Source organism: Rhinatrema bivittatum, chromosome 1 (assembly GCF_901001135.1).
Source record: "Rhinatrema bivittatum chromosome 1, aRhiBiv1.1, whole genome shotgun sequence".
Classification (NCBI taxonomy): domain Eukaryota; kingdom Metazoa; phylum Chordata; class Amphibia; order Gymnophiona; family Rhinatrematidae; genus Rhinatrema; species Rhinatrema bivittatum.
Genome location: NC_042615.1, coordinates 98,587,240 through 98,603,885, shown reverse-complemented (window position 1 = coordinate 98,603,885; position 16,646 = coordinate 98,587,240). Strand labels below are relative to the sequence as shown.

General features: G+C 40.0%; 1 protein-coding gene across 6 annotated transcripts in view; it reads right to left on the bottom strand.

Moving 5' to 3' along the window:
* WDR17 (WD repeat domain 17) overlaps positions 1–16,646 on the bottom strand; it is a 533,217-nt gene that overhangs the window by 165,456 nt on the left and 351,115 nt on the right. For 5 of the 6 annotated variants that reach the window (XR_003852810.1, XM_029578099.1, XM_029577946.1 and 2 more), the window contains 2 exons: positions 10,050–10,114; positions 7,499–7,631 (listed from right to left, as the gene is read on the bottom strand). The exons of the other annotated variant lie outside the window; for it this stretch is intronic. Coding sequence is in view for 4 of the 5 variants with exons in the window: in XM_029578099.1 (XP_029433959.1) it covers positions 7,499–7,631; positions 10,050–10,114 (198 nt within the window). In the remaining variant the exon portion in view is untranslated. The remainder of the gene's footprint in view (positions 1–7,498; positions 7,632–10,049; positions 10,115–16,646) is intronic. 6 annotated transcript variants of the gene reach the window in all.

Sequence of the window (16,646 nt, the reverse complement as noted above, 5' to 3'; positions counted from 1 at the left end):
GACTCACAAGGTCCTCCTGCAATTTATCACAATCTGTTTGAGATTTAACTACTCTGCATAATTTAGTGTCATCTGCAAATTTGATCACCTCACTTGTCGTACCCCTTTCCAGATAATTTACAAATATATTAAAAATCACCAGTCCAAGTACATATCCCTGAGGCACTTATCTTTTTCCACTGTGAAAACAGACCATTTAATCCTACTCTCTGTTTCCTGTCTTTTAACCAGTTTGCAATCCACAAAAGGACATCGCCTCCTATCCCATGACTTTTTAGTTTTCTTAGAATCCTCTCAATGTGGGACTTTGTTGAAAGCCTTCTGAAAATCCAAATACACCACATCTACCGATTCACCTTTGTCCATGTTTATTCACCCCTTCAAAAAAATGTAGGAGATTTGTGAGGCAAGACTTCCGTTGGGTAAATCCATGCTGGCTGTGTCTCATTAAACCATGTCTATCTAAATGTTTTGTGATTCTATTCTTTATAACAGTTTCCACGATTTTTCCTGGCACTGAAGTCAGGTGCACTGGTCTATAGTTTCCCGGATCTACCCTGGAGCCCTTACTAAATATCGGAGTTACACTGGCCATCTTCCAATCTTCAGGTACAACAGATGATTTTAATGATAGGTTACCTTCCTTCCTTCCACCTTTTTTTAATGCGATGGTATACCATTTTCATTCCATTAAGAAAGGTGGAAGGACGGTGAAACAATTGCCAGCATGGCTAAGTGAGGTGAAAGAGGCTATTTTAGCCAAAAGATCTTCATTCAAAAATTGGAAGAAGGATCCATCAGAAGAAAATAGGATTAAGCATAAGCGTTGGCAAGTTAAATGTAAGACATTGATAAGACAGGCTAAGAGAGAATTTAAAAAGAAATTGGCCACAGAGGCAAAAACTCACAATAAAAACCTTTTAAAATATATCCGAAGCAGAAAGCCTGCAAGGGAATCGGTTGGACCGTTAGATGATCGAGGGGTTAAAGGGGCACTTAGGGAAGATAAGGTAATCGTGGAAAAATTAAATGATTTCTTTGCTTCAGTGTTTAATGACAAGTATATTGGGGAGATACCCGTTCCGGAGACTGTTTTCAAGGGTGATGATTCAAATGAACTAAATCAAGCATGTTGTGCTCTGAGTTGTTGTTATCTCAAGTAGTGAATGTACTGTTAGATTTTGTTTGGACATCTTGTAATCAAAATATGGAGTGGGCTACGTACTGACTTGAAGGATGGATTGTGCAATGTTGCATTAGACTTTGCAAATTACACCTAGCATGATGTAATTGATGGCACCTAGTATGCATGAAAAATTATTTCAGTTGTCAGATTTTGTTCCAAATAGACAATTTATTGGCAGCGGACCCTAAATTGGGTCTGTGATTGGATCAATTATGTGTCAATAAGAATGATGATGTGATGTAAGAATGCGTGTCATTAGGGAATGAAGCACTGATTGGTTACATTGTCCTGGTAATGAAAGATATTAGAGATGAGCCCCGAGGGCTAAGGGGAGATTGGAGGAATAGAGCAACTGTGCCACAGCCATGTAGAATTGTATCTCTAATAAATATAATGAAAGATGAAGTGTTGCATATCAAATCGCTCTCCTCTAAGATTGTTCACTGCAATTGTTCAATATGTTCACTGCAATACTCATTCTGATACCTATTCCATTCAGTCACAATGACCTCACTTTAATGTACACTTTGTAAATAGCTTGTTACAATACCTGTTGTGTTACCTGTTGGAATTTCTTTGTTACTTTTATTATTAACCTACACTCTATTCCTTGTTCTTTGTAAAGCTTGTTGCTATTTTTAAGTTATCTGTGAACCGAGATGATGTTCCCAACGTATCCCGGTATACAAAAACACCTAAACAAACAAACAAATAAATAAATAAATAAATAAATAAATAAATAAAAAAGGGAAACCAAAAGTTGCTCAATGGAGATATATAATAGCCAGGTCCTCCCACAGCTATGCGTAGGCTGGGAGGTTATTTTTGTTTGTTTGCATCATAACTTTTTTTTATCCGACAGAGGACCAGGTCACCCTTTCCAAATATCCACTGGAAAAAACAAATGAAACTCCTCTTTGCTGATTTACATGTGCTACCACTGTAGCATGATCAGACAGAATCCTGTCTGCCTGTCCTTGAAGCTGAGGGACAAATGTAAGAGAGCCTTCTGAATGGCTCTCACATTTAACCGTCTGATGGACCATCTGGCCTCCTCCCAAGTCCAAGTGCTTTGAGCCACTCATTATTGACAACACACCCCCCAACCAAGAAAACTGGCATCAGTCAGAGTAGCTTCGGGGTCTATCATCCGCTCCAAATGATCCGATATCAACCACCAAATTCCTCCTGATCTAGTGCTGCAACAGAAGTCTTCTGGAATAATCCTGGGTCTAAGGAGACCATCTCAACAGCTGGGTTCTCTGTAGAGGTATCATGTGAGCTTTCACCCAAGGGACTAGATCCAATGTCGTCGCCATGGATCCTAACACCTGCAGATAGCTCCAGGTTGAAGGGCTCCAAAACGTTATTGAGACTCTAATCTGAATCTGAGGCTTTTGAATCCTTTCCATTATCAACTTCACCAACCAAACTTTGGGCCTCATTTTCCAATATCGCATTGGTATTGCATGCAATACCAAAAAGGGGTGTACCTTATGCTAATAAGCATGTGTATCGCAAATTGCGATATCAGCTATGCAAAACACTCTTATCGCAAGTTGCACTATTAACCCAATTTGGGCTACATTGCCAGTATATATCCCGGACAGCCTGTTTCAGCAGGAGAGAGAGAGAGAGAGAGAGAGAGAGAGAGAGAGAGAGAGAGAGAGAGAGAGAGAGAGACTTGCTATAGTGCCTCCTCCCTAGACAGGTATTTGTATCCCTATGGGAGGCCCACCTAGTAACTCGAGGTGGGGTTTAGGTATGAGTGTAGGGGGTTGGGGGCCACTTTCACATTCAACATGAGACGTACGAACAGAACAGTGGTCTCTTGTGAAGATTTGCTGGCCTTCGGAGTGAGGAAACTCACTCCAAGATGAGATTTGGGCAATGTTCTCTCCACCTAGCTTGATGGACACTCTACCTGGGCAACAACAAGCTAGGTGGAGAGAACATTGCCCAAATCTCATCTTGGAGTGAGTTTCCTCACTCCGAAGGCCAGCAAATCTTCACAAGAGACCACTGTTCTGTTCGTACGTCTCATGTTGAATGTGAAAGTGGCCCCCAACCCCCTACACTCATACCTAAACCCCACCTTGAGTTACTAGGTGGGCCTCCCATAGGGATACAAATACCTATCTAGGGAGATAACATTATGGCCAGGTGTTCATGCTCTCTCTCTCTCTCTCTCTCTCCAGCCTGCAGCATACTGAAACAGGCTGTCCGGAAACATCGTGAACCGCGATAAACCTTTACCGGCCTCTAGCGCACAACTTAACGCAAATGAAAGAGGTGTAGTTATTGGCTGCGTTAGGAGCCGTGCTAACACTGTGGCTGTTTCGCGGCACACGATAAATCCTCCCTACTTTACATTTGCTCCGCCCCAACTCCACCCCCTGCATACAAAATTAAACATTTGCATTCGCAAATCACGTTAACAGCTGTTAGCACGATTTGCAGAATTATCACCCGCGGTAACTCCTTGGAAAATGACCCTCTTTGTGTCAAACAACATTCCCAGATACTCCAGGGTCTGAGAAGGTACCTACTTGCTCTTACCAAAATTGACTACCCAGCTAATCTCTTGCAACAATTGCACCACTTTGGCTATGGCTGCTTTGCTCTCCTGAGCTGACTTTGCTCTGATCAGCCAATTGTCCAGATACAGATGAACCAAAATATTTTCCAGACAAAGGACTGCCACTACCACCACCATTACCTTGGAAAAGGTTCTTTGGGTAGTGGCCAAATCAAAGGCTAGAGCCCGAAATGACCTCCCAGTACCAGAAAATGAAGGCATTTCTGATCATCTTGCCTTATTGGGATATGAAGGTAGGCTTCCATCAGATCCAAGGCCATTAGAAATTCCCCTTGTTGTACCACTACTATAACTGACTTTAAGGTCTCCATCTTGAAATGAGTCACTCTCAATGCTGTGTTGACCTATTTTGAATCCAAAATAGGCTGAAAGTTCCCTCCTTCTCTTGAGCTATGAAATAAATTGAGTATCTACCTTGACCTCTCTGAGAAGTGAGTGCCAGAAAATCCCTCCTCACTGCACAAGATATTCGAGAGTTACACAAAGTTCCTCTCATTGAACAACAAGGGAACACCATAGAAACGTGTGAAATAGGACGGGAAAACTCTAGAACATAGCCCTCCTTCACCACATTCAAGACCCATTGATCTGAAGTTATTTGGGCCCACCTTCAGTAAAAAGCTGACAGCTGTCCATCTATAACCCCCGAAGGCTGGGTCTGTGCATCTTTCATTGGGCACTCCTGGAACCTGAAGCACTGGCTGCTCCACTGTCCTTGGTGCCTTCTCTCTTACTGGAGTAAAATAAATGAAACTTGTTATAAGGCCTGGCTCGCTGACCACCTGAAGACCTGTCTGATTTTCTCCGACGATTATGAAAATGACTCTCAAGGGGTCTGCAGGGTAACTGAGGAGTCTTATACTCCCCCAAGGCTTTCACAAACTTCTCCAAGTCCTCTCCAAACAACAGCTTCCCTTTAAAAGGAAACTTCACCAATTGAGTCTTAGAGATGGAATCAGCTGACCAATTATGCAGCTACAAGAGCCACCTAGCTTTAATAATTGAAGCCATAGTTTTGGCTATAGTGCAAACCAAATCATAAGAAGCATCCTCTAAAAATGATGCAGGATCGAGTCAAAGCCCTCCAAGGAACACTCCTGCATAAACTACGCCAAACACAAAGCAGCCCTAGCAACAATGCCACTACACACAGCTGCCTGCAAAGCATAGCTAGCCACTTCAAATGCTTGCTTAAAAGCATTAATTCTATTTTCCTGTCCTGTGCATCTTTTGAGGGAGGCTCCATCCTCAACAGGAATAGTAGTCCTTCTTGTGACAACACACACATCTAACCTTGTGGTTAGAGCAGTGGACTATGAACCAGGAGACCAGGGTTCAAGTCCTGCTGTCGCTCCTTGTGACCTTGGGCAAGTCACTTTACCCCCCATTGCCTCAGGTACAAAAACTTAGACTGTAAGCCCTCTGGGGATAGAGAAATACGTGTACAGTACCTGAATGTAAACTGGTGTGATATCTCGATTGAGATCAAAATGTCGGTATATAAAAATAATAAATAAATAAAATAAATAAATAAATAAGTCCTAAATTATCCCCTTTCCTGAGCATTTAAATGTCTAGCCAGAGGCTTACCTCCCTTAAAATTGGCTTCTGGAATGTTCCAGTACCAACTTTTAACCTCTGGTTTGCTAGTAGACTGAATTACTGTGTCGTGAAATATGTTTGTCTAAAAAGTGTGTCACCAACATGAAAAGTTTGGAAAGCTCTGCACTACCTAGAAATTAAATCCCTGATGGACTTGGCACAGAAAAGCTTTGGATGGCTTTTTCATACACACCATAACAGGATCTTTAGCAGTGTACTCATCCATTTCACAATTTTCCTCCAAAATGTTCAAAACCCTCAAGGAAGTTCTTCATTATGAAATAACCAAACTATGGAGGAATCTCCCTCCTCTGCAGGAGAATACTCTCTCTTCATCACTAACCTGGAACCCCTGAAATCCAACTGAGAATCATCAGACCTCAGAAAGCCTTTATTCCTCCAAATTTACCTCTGCCCCCTTTCTACAAAAAAATGCTTTGTCCTGCTACCTGAGCAGAAGACTGGCAAGAGGACAGCCCAAGATTTGAATTTTGACACAGGAAATATTCTGCTGATAACATTGGCCAAGAATGGGTAAGAGCTGGTTCCTGGCCTACAGAGAGGGTCCCAAGCCCTCTGAATGCTGAAGGCCCAGAGGAACCTGCTTCCAAAACCTGTAGGAAACAGCGCGGTCGCTATTCTTCCATGTCCCTGAAATCATACAATTTCAAAATGTCCACCATTTCCTCTGCAACACCAAGCCTGCCGGTGGGAGCAGACTCAACTGACGGTTCTTCAGAAGCAGCATCCCTAGGATGAATCACATCCTTCCAAATGCCCTTTTCCCTGTTCTCTGCCCAAACCCTGCATCTCAATCCTCCCTCCAACTTGCTTGATGCGTTCCACACATGTCACAAAAATGGAGCTTTTTCCTGCACTCCTCCTGAGCTGCTATGACCACTGCCATGACCTCCCTTCATTCCCCTATGCCAGCAAGTAGTCAACAAAAAACTCCTATCTAGGTCTCCTGAACAACGGGATAGTACACCTGCAGCAACTTCTTAAACTATTATTTTATTTTATTTTTTACTTTGCTTTTAAAACTTTCTTGTCCAGACAGGAGGAAGACTGAGATGAGGGAGAAACAAGGAGGGAGGAAATCCTAAAGAAAAAGGAGATTCCAGAAGGATAGAAGAAAGGCAACAGACCTCTTCCCCCAAAATCCCCCTGGCTGCAAAGCCAAGCTCCACTGGGTCACCCCAGGAGCAGATCAACTGAGGGAGGGAGTCAAAACTTTCACCTCAGGAACAGTAAAACCATGGAAGAAAGTAGAGGACAGTCACCCCAGGAGCAACTCATCCAGGGGAGAGTGTTAGGGATTATCATCCTTACAGCAGTCAATTTACAACTTTTTCACCTGGGCTAGAAGTAGGACTCAGAAAGCTTGCGACACTTGCCTACCATCTGCTGGAAACAGAGAATACTGGCAGGCAGAGGACAGCATGAGACCTTATATGGGCTGACAGCATGAGACCTTATATGGGCTATCAGCAAACCTGTTGTTCTCTGTCTCCATCTGCTGGTGGGCAGCATAACCAATATGTCTGGACTGCTCTGGCTGGTTGATGTCTGTTCTACATTCAATTCAAGTTTCTTCTCTTTTTCCAGGTCTTGCCCTCCTTCACTCTTCCCTATATCTCAGCACTCGGTTCTCAATACAATGTAGGTATCTCTCTTGTCAGCTCCTTCTGTCTCCTCAGCTTATTCTTGTTTCAGAGCATTTTCCCTTGCTGTCCCCCCAACTCTGTAAGATCAAATGGTAAGATCTATGAAGCAATACATAAATTTTATAAATAAATAAAAAATAAAATAAATAAATCCTCCTCTCCTACATTCCAAAGCTGTTACTTTTATATTCAGAGTGGTCAACTATCATGTTGCACAGTATAAAAACTAGATGAGTAAATAGGAGAAGCTATAGTAGAAAGATGTTTTGACCCTACTATTCATGTTACACAATATCTGTTCATGGTAGCTACTTCAACATCTTATGGAAAAAATACAGAACAGTGAAATGCAGTATCTAACCTCTAATTTTTCAACATCTTCAAATATATTTAATCATAAAAAATTAACATATTCGAGACTGACCTCAAAGTTTGCAACAATACCTGTGCAACAAGCAGAGCTTCTTTAAGTTGACCTCTAGAAGTAAAAAAATTGACAAGCTTCTTCACATCACCAGTAGCTATACAATAGGGAATGACATCATCATTTTCTTCCTGAATCAACTGGTCTGCTCGCCTAGTGAAGGCAAAAAACCCCTAGCTTTTTAATATCATAGCAGATGGGTTACAAACTACAGAATATGAAATAAATTTGTGAATGGACTCGGCACAGCCCCATCCCACATACCAGCTTTGCCAGGTAAAACAAAAATTCTGCAAATGTTTTCTAGTAGAGATAGGTTTGCTGATTTCAAAATCTGTGATCCATACTTCATGATCTGTGTACCCCTTGGACAATATACTGAAATTCACTTGTTTTAAGTGCTTTGTGATCCCACTACCCTACCCAGTGATTTCAGGATTAGATTTATAAATCATTTCTTAATCTTCTTGTGTGAATAATTTGCAGGATTCATCTGGCCTTCTGGAATACTCTACACAATACTCTACACACTACTGTAGAAATCAAAGGGTGGAAATACCATTTAGAGTTAGAATGGGTGATATTTTTCCAATGTGGGGAATGCAAAATAAAAATGATGATATGTAGTTCATGATCTATATAAAATCCTCAATAAATGATACACAATAATTTTTTATGATGATCCCATCCAGTAATTCATGGATTGTCGGTTGTGATTTACATATTATGGTGCAAGGGTGAGGGTGGAAGGCAGAGTTTCTGATCAGTATTGGATGATTCAATTCATGTCTAGGTTTCTTATTTAGTGAAGGATTTTTCCAGTATACACACACAGCTAACACAGTTTTAAAGCTATCATAAGTATAGTGAAGAACAACTAAGTTAATTAAGGAATGAATTATTTACAAAGAGATATGTGAAACATTAGAAGTCAAAATCAAACCAGGCAGATTTCATTCATTTTTAAGTTTGGCAGATTTTTTAGAATTTTACCAGATATATGGGGTAGGAAATTTGTTGAACCTTAGGTGGTAGATTTTTACACAGACACAAAGAAATACATTGTCCAAGGAATTGGCCAATAGCTTTGACCAGTGGGGTCCAGATTATAATCAGTTTCTGCCCATACCTGACAGAATGTGAATAGCTGCCACTTAGCTTTCCTGCTGGCTGTGTGTGATGGGAAGATATTTTGCAGATAATGACTGAGCCCAGACCTGAAGAGATAGCTAAATCTGATAAATGCACATCTTGTTAGAATCCAAATTTATGTAACTTTATCAATAACTCTCCAAATAAAGCTATATTACTCCAGTCCTTGCTAATGTGGGTCATAGAGAGGGTAATTTTCAAAAGTGCTTCTTGAATAAAGTAGTACTTACAGAAATGGCCCTTTAGACAACTGTCTGACTAATATGTCATAATTTTATGTGCATAGGGGAGAGGTGTTCTAGGGAGTAGAGTCTGGATGTGATTTGGATTTATGCACATTTTTTTAAAGAGTGAAAATTATCTCAGCAAAACTATATGCAACAAATAGCAAGTATAATTGTGGGCATGTACTTTTGCTGAGATAATTTTCAAAATGGACTTATGCGTATAAGACTGCTTTGAAAAATGGTGTAGCTTATACTTATATTTGCCGGCTAATTTATGTGCTGTGTTAAAAAATGTCTCTCAAAGTGGGCATATTGTAATACGTTTAAATAGAGCCCTAAATCTAAACATAAAAGCAACATCCTTTGAAAGAAGCACTTCCTCACAGCCAGCCATAGACCTTAACTACATTGAAATGCTCTACTCTATATCCTTTGCAGGTAGAAACATTTTTATTTTAAATTTTTTCCCCATCTAGGTTGTGCATGCTGGGATTTCTATTTTCCTTGATAGTTGTCCCTGATAAGACCCAACTGAGGTTGAGTGATGCTGGAAGTTCCAGTGTCACAAAAAAAAAAAAAAAAAAAAAAAAAGGAAATCATGTTTTTGTACATATTTTAAGGCTGATATTCAAAAGAATTGTCTGGGAAGCTTTTGGAGTTACCCAGAAAAAAGCCAAGATTTGAAAATTTCCTCTCTGCTCCCTATCTAAATTTTGTCTGGGTAACACACTGCCCGCCCAAAGTTTAGCTGGAGAAAGAGATGATGATAGAGGTGCTCTGGGGGTGTGGTTAAATTTTAGTCAGTGAACACTGATATCCCAGTTAAAGTTAACTGGATAAATCTGATCAGAAAACCCCTGCTCTGAAGCTACCGAAATAACTTTATCCAGGTAACTTTAGCTGAGTGTATTCAGTGGCACACATCTGGATAAGTGCTGCTGAACATCTGTGTACAGTTAACCAACTGACTTTCCCATTCACTAGCCCACCAAATATCTACCTCATTTGTTTTTACATCTAAATTGTTTAAAGTGCTATAAGATAGCGTTATAAAACATCATAACATACTCATGCCTAAACATTTCAACATGACCAATTTTGGTAGTCTGCATTACAGTGATGTTTTAAATTTGTTTTAGTCTGTACTCTTTTTTTAAATAGTCTTTTACATACATCAATTTATGAGCCTTACCTCTGCATTAACTTCTTCCAGTATTTCATAGAAACACCTGGTGCAACTGACAATGCCTTGTCCCACTAAAACAGAAAAATGGGTTGACTCAACTATGCTGATACTAGTTACTTCAAATAATATAATATTATGAATGTTAAAGGACACTGTTAAAAGCAGGATCAATTTTATTGCTATCATATGTTTCTAATTTCCTGTAGGAATCATGTCCTGATAAACAACTCTGTCTTTAGCTACTGGAAGTTACCATGTTATACACAAAGTTATAAACAAAGCTGAGGTATGTGGCTGGTATTTATTCTGAGCTTGAGGAAATTCTGTAGTTCACCTAGGAGAACTGCTGACCAATCACAAAGCTACTGAGCACTGAATTGTTTATCGTAGTTGATTTCATTTACCTGCAGCAGGCATTTCAAATATTTGCTTTAAAGACATGGAGGTGAATGTAACAAGCTGCAATTTCTTTCACAAACAATGCCTACGTACATTAAAATGTGCAAAATGGCCATTTCCAGCTTTTCCACATTTTAAAGGGCATGAGACCTGTTTGCAAAACAAATAACAAAAAGGCCCTTCGACCATAGTAAACTTTAGCACGTAGTCCATGCAAAATTTTACTAAAATTCTAAGTTAAGTGGCTCATTAACTTAGAATTCAGTGGAAACCCATGTATGAAGATGTCCTTGAATGCCAGTTTTTGCCAAAAAGATAACTATGCCTTAGGGCCTTGCTCAAAAAGGGCTCTTCCCAATTCTGTAAAAAATGGAAAAAAATTATTATTGAATAAGGTTTCTAGTTTCTAATAATTTCAACATCTTATGATGGCTGATCCAGGACATGTTGATCCAGTCCCATGCACAGACTGGTTGTTCTGAACAATTACAAATCTATATATACAGTAGGATAAAATTAGAAATGTATGGATCTGTTTTGCTAAAATGGAGTTGGTTAGCAACTCTATAACTGGAAATCCTATTATTTTACAAATGGATGAATATTTATTTAAAAAGTTTTTATAACACTGTCTCCATAAAATTGTTCGTAGCAGTTTACATCATTACATATATAATAGGCAAAACATAAAAAAAAAACTTTACAATGATATAAAACATATGATACAATCTAAAATTGATTCTGCCTTCTATAAAGTTTAACAAAGATAGGATGGTAAATTGGATGATGACAATTAGCATAAATTATAAAATTATAGTCTACATTGCATCAATATCAAATGCCTTCTTAAATAAAAGTGTTTTTAGCTTACTTTTAAGTACTTTTTAATTTGTACAAATGCGCAGGGCATCAGGCAGGGCATTTCAAAGTATGGGGTTCACAACGGAGAACACTCTCTTCCTTGCTATATCAAGCCTTGCAATTCTCATTGCTGGATACCTAATAGATTTTTATTTAATGAGTGTAACTGTCTTGAAAGTCTATAAAGCCGCAATAAAATACAGGTCCAAATTAGTGAGTCACCATGAACTAGTTTAAATAGGCCATAACGCACTTTGATGAATGACCCTATTAGTTATTGTTAACATGAGGCCTGTAAAAAAGTTTTTAAATAAATAAACAAATTCTGAGAATAAATATGCCATTTTTCATAAGAACATGCCATACTGGGTCAGACCAAGGGTCCATCAAGCCCAGCATCCTGTTTCCAACAGTGGCCAATCCAGGCCACAAGAACCTGGCAAGTACCCAAAAACTATGTTTCTATAAGATCCCCATAGTAAGCACTACTTAGATGAATAAGTCTTATCTGTCTAAATTTAAACCTGTATTAAGCAAGTCTAATTTGCCAGAAGTTAACCGCCTAATGCTGAATAAGGCTACTTAGATATCCTTGATCCGCCTACTACCAGCTCACAACTTATCTGGTTATTCAGATATTCAACTTATCTGGTTATTTAGGTATTCAACTTAACTAGTTATTTAGCAGCCACTACTTAGCCAGATAAGTCCTACTTATCCAGGAATCTAGCGCTAAACATGTTTTGAATATCAAACTCAATAAATCAATACAAATAAATATTTCTATTGCATTTCTATGGTACTTCAAAGTTGGGGGGGGGGTCATTTACTAAAGGCTTTCTTCCATTTTGTCTCTGGGAAAAATGCTTAGTAAATAGCACTCTAAGGGACTTATTCAATAACACTTTTTGAATAAAGCTCTTAGTTTTTCACCTAGAACTATATGTAGTATGCATTAAAACTCTATTTCTTAAGCTGGCCCTGGACTATCAGTCTGGTTTTCAGGATATCCACAATAAGTATGCAAATCTATCTTATACATATTCATTATGGATATCCTGAAAACCAGACTGGTTGGTAAGTACTTCAGGACTGACTTAAGAAACACTGTATTAAAATACTTCATTACATTGTTAGGGCCATTTTCTTTTAATAGTCAAGTGAAAGGTGGGCATTGGTGAGCAATATATGATTTTTTAATTTTATGTTTTCCTCTACTCAGCTCTGTTCTGGCTGTGGCCAGCAGATTAACTTAAAGCGGTTCTCAACCTTTGCATATTACAGAGATGGTCAACTCTACTCCTCAAAAGCCAGAAACAGGTCTGGTTTTCAGGATACCCACAATGAAAATGTATGAACTATATTTGCAAACATGGCCCCCACTGTATGTAAATATTTCTCAAGCATATTCTTTATGGATATCCTGAAAATTAGGCCTGTATAAGGCCCTTGAGTTGGCCACCCCTTTGATATTGAGCTCTTCCTATAGCTTCACATGGACTCTAATTTCTCCCACAACACTTAAACCACACAAATACATACTCTGTTTTGGAAAATGTAATTTCAACCACCCCACTTAAGTAAAACGAAAACACAAATACTGAAAATATCTCTGGCTTCTCGCTTTTCTGGTATCTTTTACATTTGAAAGTATCCCACAGAATCCAATACAAAGCCCTTACCCTACTACACAAATCAATACACAATAAAAACACAGAATGTCTAAAAGATGCCCTCCACCACCATCACACCCAAAGAAACCTCAGATCAAAAAACACCGGCCTGCTAAACATACCCTCCGCAAAACAAGCACACCTCACCACAACCAGAGAATGCGCCACATCAATAGCTGGCCCTTCTTTGTGGAACACACTCCCTGAACAACTCAGATTGGAGACTTCCACCCAGTCTTTCAAAAAACCCCCTAAAAACCTGGCTATTCCAAAAAGCCTTTCAGCCCTCAAGCCTAACCCCCCCCCCCACCCACTCTCCCCATCCCCATCCAGACATCACAATAAAAATGGAAACATCACAATCCTAATTAACCTTTAGACGTGCCCGCGTACCTCAATAAGCCCCAATATGTCTCCTATGTACAGATTTCCCCATGTAAATAACTAGAGATGCCCACCTCCCCTTGTAACTATAGTTATTGCCCTGTTGAGCTGTTTGAATCAATTCTCTTTCAATGTTCACCACTGCTAAAATGTAATTGTATTAACTGTTGATCTGCCTCCGTTCCATGTAAAAATAGTAAGACCCGTTCGTCCTACTATTTCTCCACGCTAACATGTAAACTAATGTGATGTACCCCAGTGAATGTCGGCATATAAAAGCAAGCAAGCAAGCAAATAAATAAATAAATAAATAGATAGATAGATAGTAGAGCAAGTGACTTTCCTCTGATACCTTTCATCTCTTCTTTGGTAGTGGTGAGGCATGTGGTCCTCTCTACTTTGTAGGGGGGGGGGGGGCGCACGGAGAGGCAGACAGTACTGTTCAGTTCAGCTTCATCTCCTCTCTGCTTTGTCAGGTGAGTATGAAAAAGGAAGCAGCTGGCCTTACTTATATCTTACTCTTCAGTGTTTTAACAGGCAGGCAGGAAGGGAGGATGCAGATAGCCCTGCTCATCCCTATCTTCTCTTTCTGTGGAAGAGAAGGTGGACAGCTTTGCCTGATCCTGATTCCTCTCTGCTAAATAGTCAGAAAGGACAAAGCAGGTGGTGGGTTGTTTCCTGCTGTGCTGTTTCCAGGGCAGTATTGGCTATCTTATACCCACACTGAGATATGTCTGCATCTCTCTAGATATATCTGCATCTCATAGAATGCCAGAGAAGAAGTAGAAATGTAAATATTTGAAAGAGGGGATATAGGTCCCAGTAATAAGAAGGAGAATACTGTATTTCTCTATGCAATTACATCAAGTAGTTTTAATTTATATGGTATGTTGGTTTGGATGATTCACGTGAAGTATGATAATAGTTTGAGTGTGATTTTAGGGGAATTAAAGTGGGTTTAAATTGTGTTTTGGATATACTGTCATAGAAACATAGAAATGACAGCAGAAAAGAACAAATGGTCCATCCAGTCTGCCCAGCAAGCTTATCATAGTAACTACTGGCCATACAAGCCGCCTTTATAATTGTAAGTTTCCCAGACTGTCAGAATCAGGGCCCTTGTTGGTTAATGTTTGCACCAGTTCCCCATTACCTCTTGCCATTGAAGCAATGAGCAATATTGGAGTTGCATCAACAGCATTAAGGCTTATTGGTTAAGGGTAGTAACAGCCGTATCAGCAAGTTACTCCCATACTTATTTGTTTCCCCAGACTGTGAAATTCAATGCCCTTGTTGGTTGCTGTCTGAATTTAAGACCCCTTTACCTCTTTTCCCCCTGCCGTTGAAGCAGAGTGCAATGATGGAGTTGCATCAACAGCATCAAGGTTTATTGGTTAAGGGTAGAAACCGCCACACCAACAACTTATCCCCTTGCACTCTTTTCTTCATTCCCATCCTCTAGCCTTAAGGGATCCACAGTGTTTATCCCATGCCCCTTTGAAATCTTTTACTGTTGTCTTTACCACCTCCTCTGGAAGGGCATTCCAGGCATCTAGCACCATTTCTGTGAAGAAATATTTATTGACATTGGTTCTGAGTTGTCCTCCCTGTAGTTTCATTTCGTGAACCCTAGTTCTACTGATCTCTTTCCAACAGAAAAGGTTTGTCGTTGATTGTGCATCATCCAAACCTTTCAGGTATCTGAAGTTTTCTATCATATCTCCCCTGCACCTCCTCTCCTCCAGGGTATACTTATTTAGGACCTTCAGCCTCTCCTCATAAGTCATTTGATGGAGACCCACCACCATTTTGGTCGCTCTTCTCTGGACTGCCTCCATTCTGTCTCTGTCCCTTTTGAGATAGTCTCCAGAACTGAACACAGTACTCCAGGTGAGGCCTCACCAAGGACCTGTACAAGGGGATTATCACCCCCTTTTTCTTTTACTGGTTATTCCTTTCTCAGTGCAGCCTGGCATTCTTCTGGCTTTTGCTATTGCATTGTCACATTACTTCACCATCTTCAAACTGCTCTCTTGTTCCGTGCTCAACAGCCCTTCACCCCCCATCACATACAGCTCTTTTGTACTGCACTTCTTGGCATTGAATCCAGGCAGCCATATCTTCACCCACCGTTCAAGATTCCTTAAATCATGTTTCATTCTCTCTACTCCTTCCAGCATGTCCACTCTGTTGCAGATCTTAGTATCATTCACAAATAGACAAACTTTACCTTCTATCCCTTCCACAATGTCGCTCACAAAGATATTGAACAGAACCGGTCCCAACACCAGTCCCTGTGGCACTCAGAGAAGGTTCCATTTACCATCACACACTATCTTCTATCTGTCAACCAGTTTGTAATCCACGCCACCATCTTGGCACTCACTCCCAAGCTTCTCATTTTATTCATGAGTCTTCTATGTGGGATTGTATCAAAAGCTTTACTAAAATACAAGTAAATCACATTGAGCGCTCTTCCCTGATCCAATTCTTTAGTCACTCAATCAATAAAATCAATGAGATTCATGCGAGAGGTCCTTTCTCTGGTGAATCCATGATGTCTCGGACCGAGCAACCCACCAGATTGTAGATAGTTCATTATCCTTTCCTTCAGCAGAGTCTCCATTAATTTTCCCACCACTGACGTGAGGCTAACCGGACTGTTGTTTCCAGCCTCCTCTCTGCTCCCACTCTTGCAAAGCGGGACCACCATTGCTCTTCTTCAATCACTCGGCAACATTCCTGTTTCCAAGGATCTATTGAACAGGTCACACAGCAGACCTGCCAGCACATCTCTGAGCTCCCTCAATATCCTGGGAGGAACCTCATCAGACCCCACGGCTTTGTCCACATTCAGCTTTCCAAGCTCTTCCTATATATTCTGTAAACAGAGTTTTGTCTACTCCACCCTCTTCCACGGTCTTGTTAACTAGCGACGGTCCTTCTTCGGGGTCTTCTTTAGTGAACATCGAACTGTATTTGTTTAATATTTCCACCATTTCTTTGTCTCTGTCCACACATTGATCCCGATCACCTTTCAATTTCACTATACCTCTTTGGACCTTTCTCCTTTCTCTGATGTATCTGAAGAATATTTTGTCACTTTGCTTTATCTCTTTGGCAATCCTTTCTTCTGCCAGACTTTTTGCTTTCTTGATTATTTTTTTTATCTCCCTAAGTTTTACCAGATATTCTTTCCTGTGTTCTTCTTTTTGAGATCCTTTACAATTCTTGAATTGCATATAAGATTTGGAAGTTTGTATAACATCTAGAAAAAATGATGATA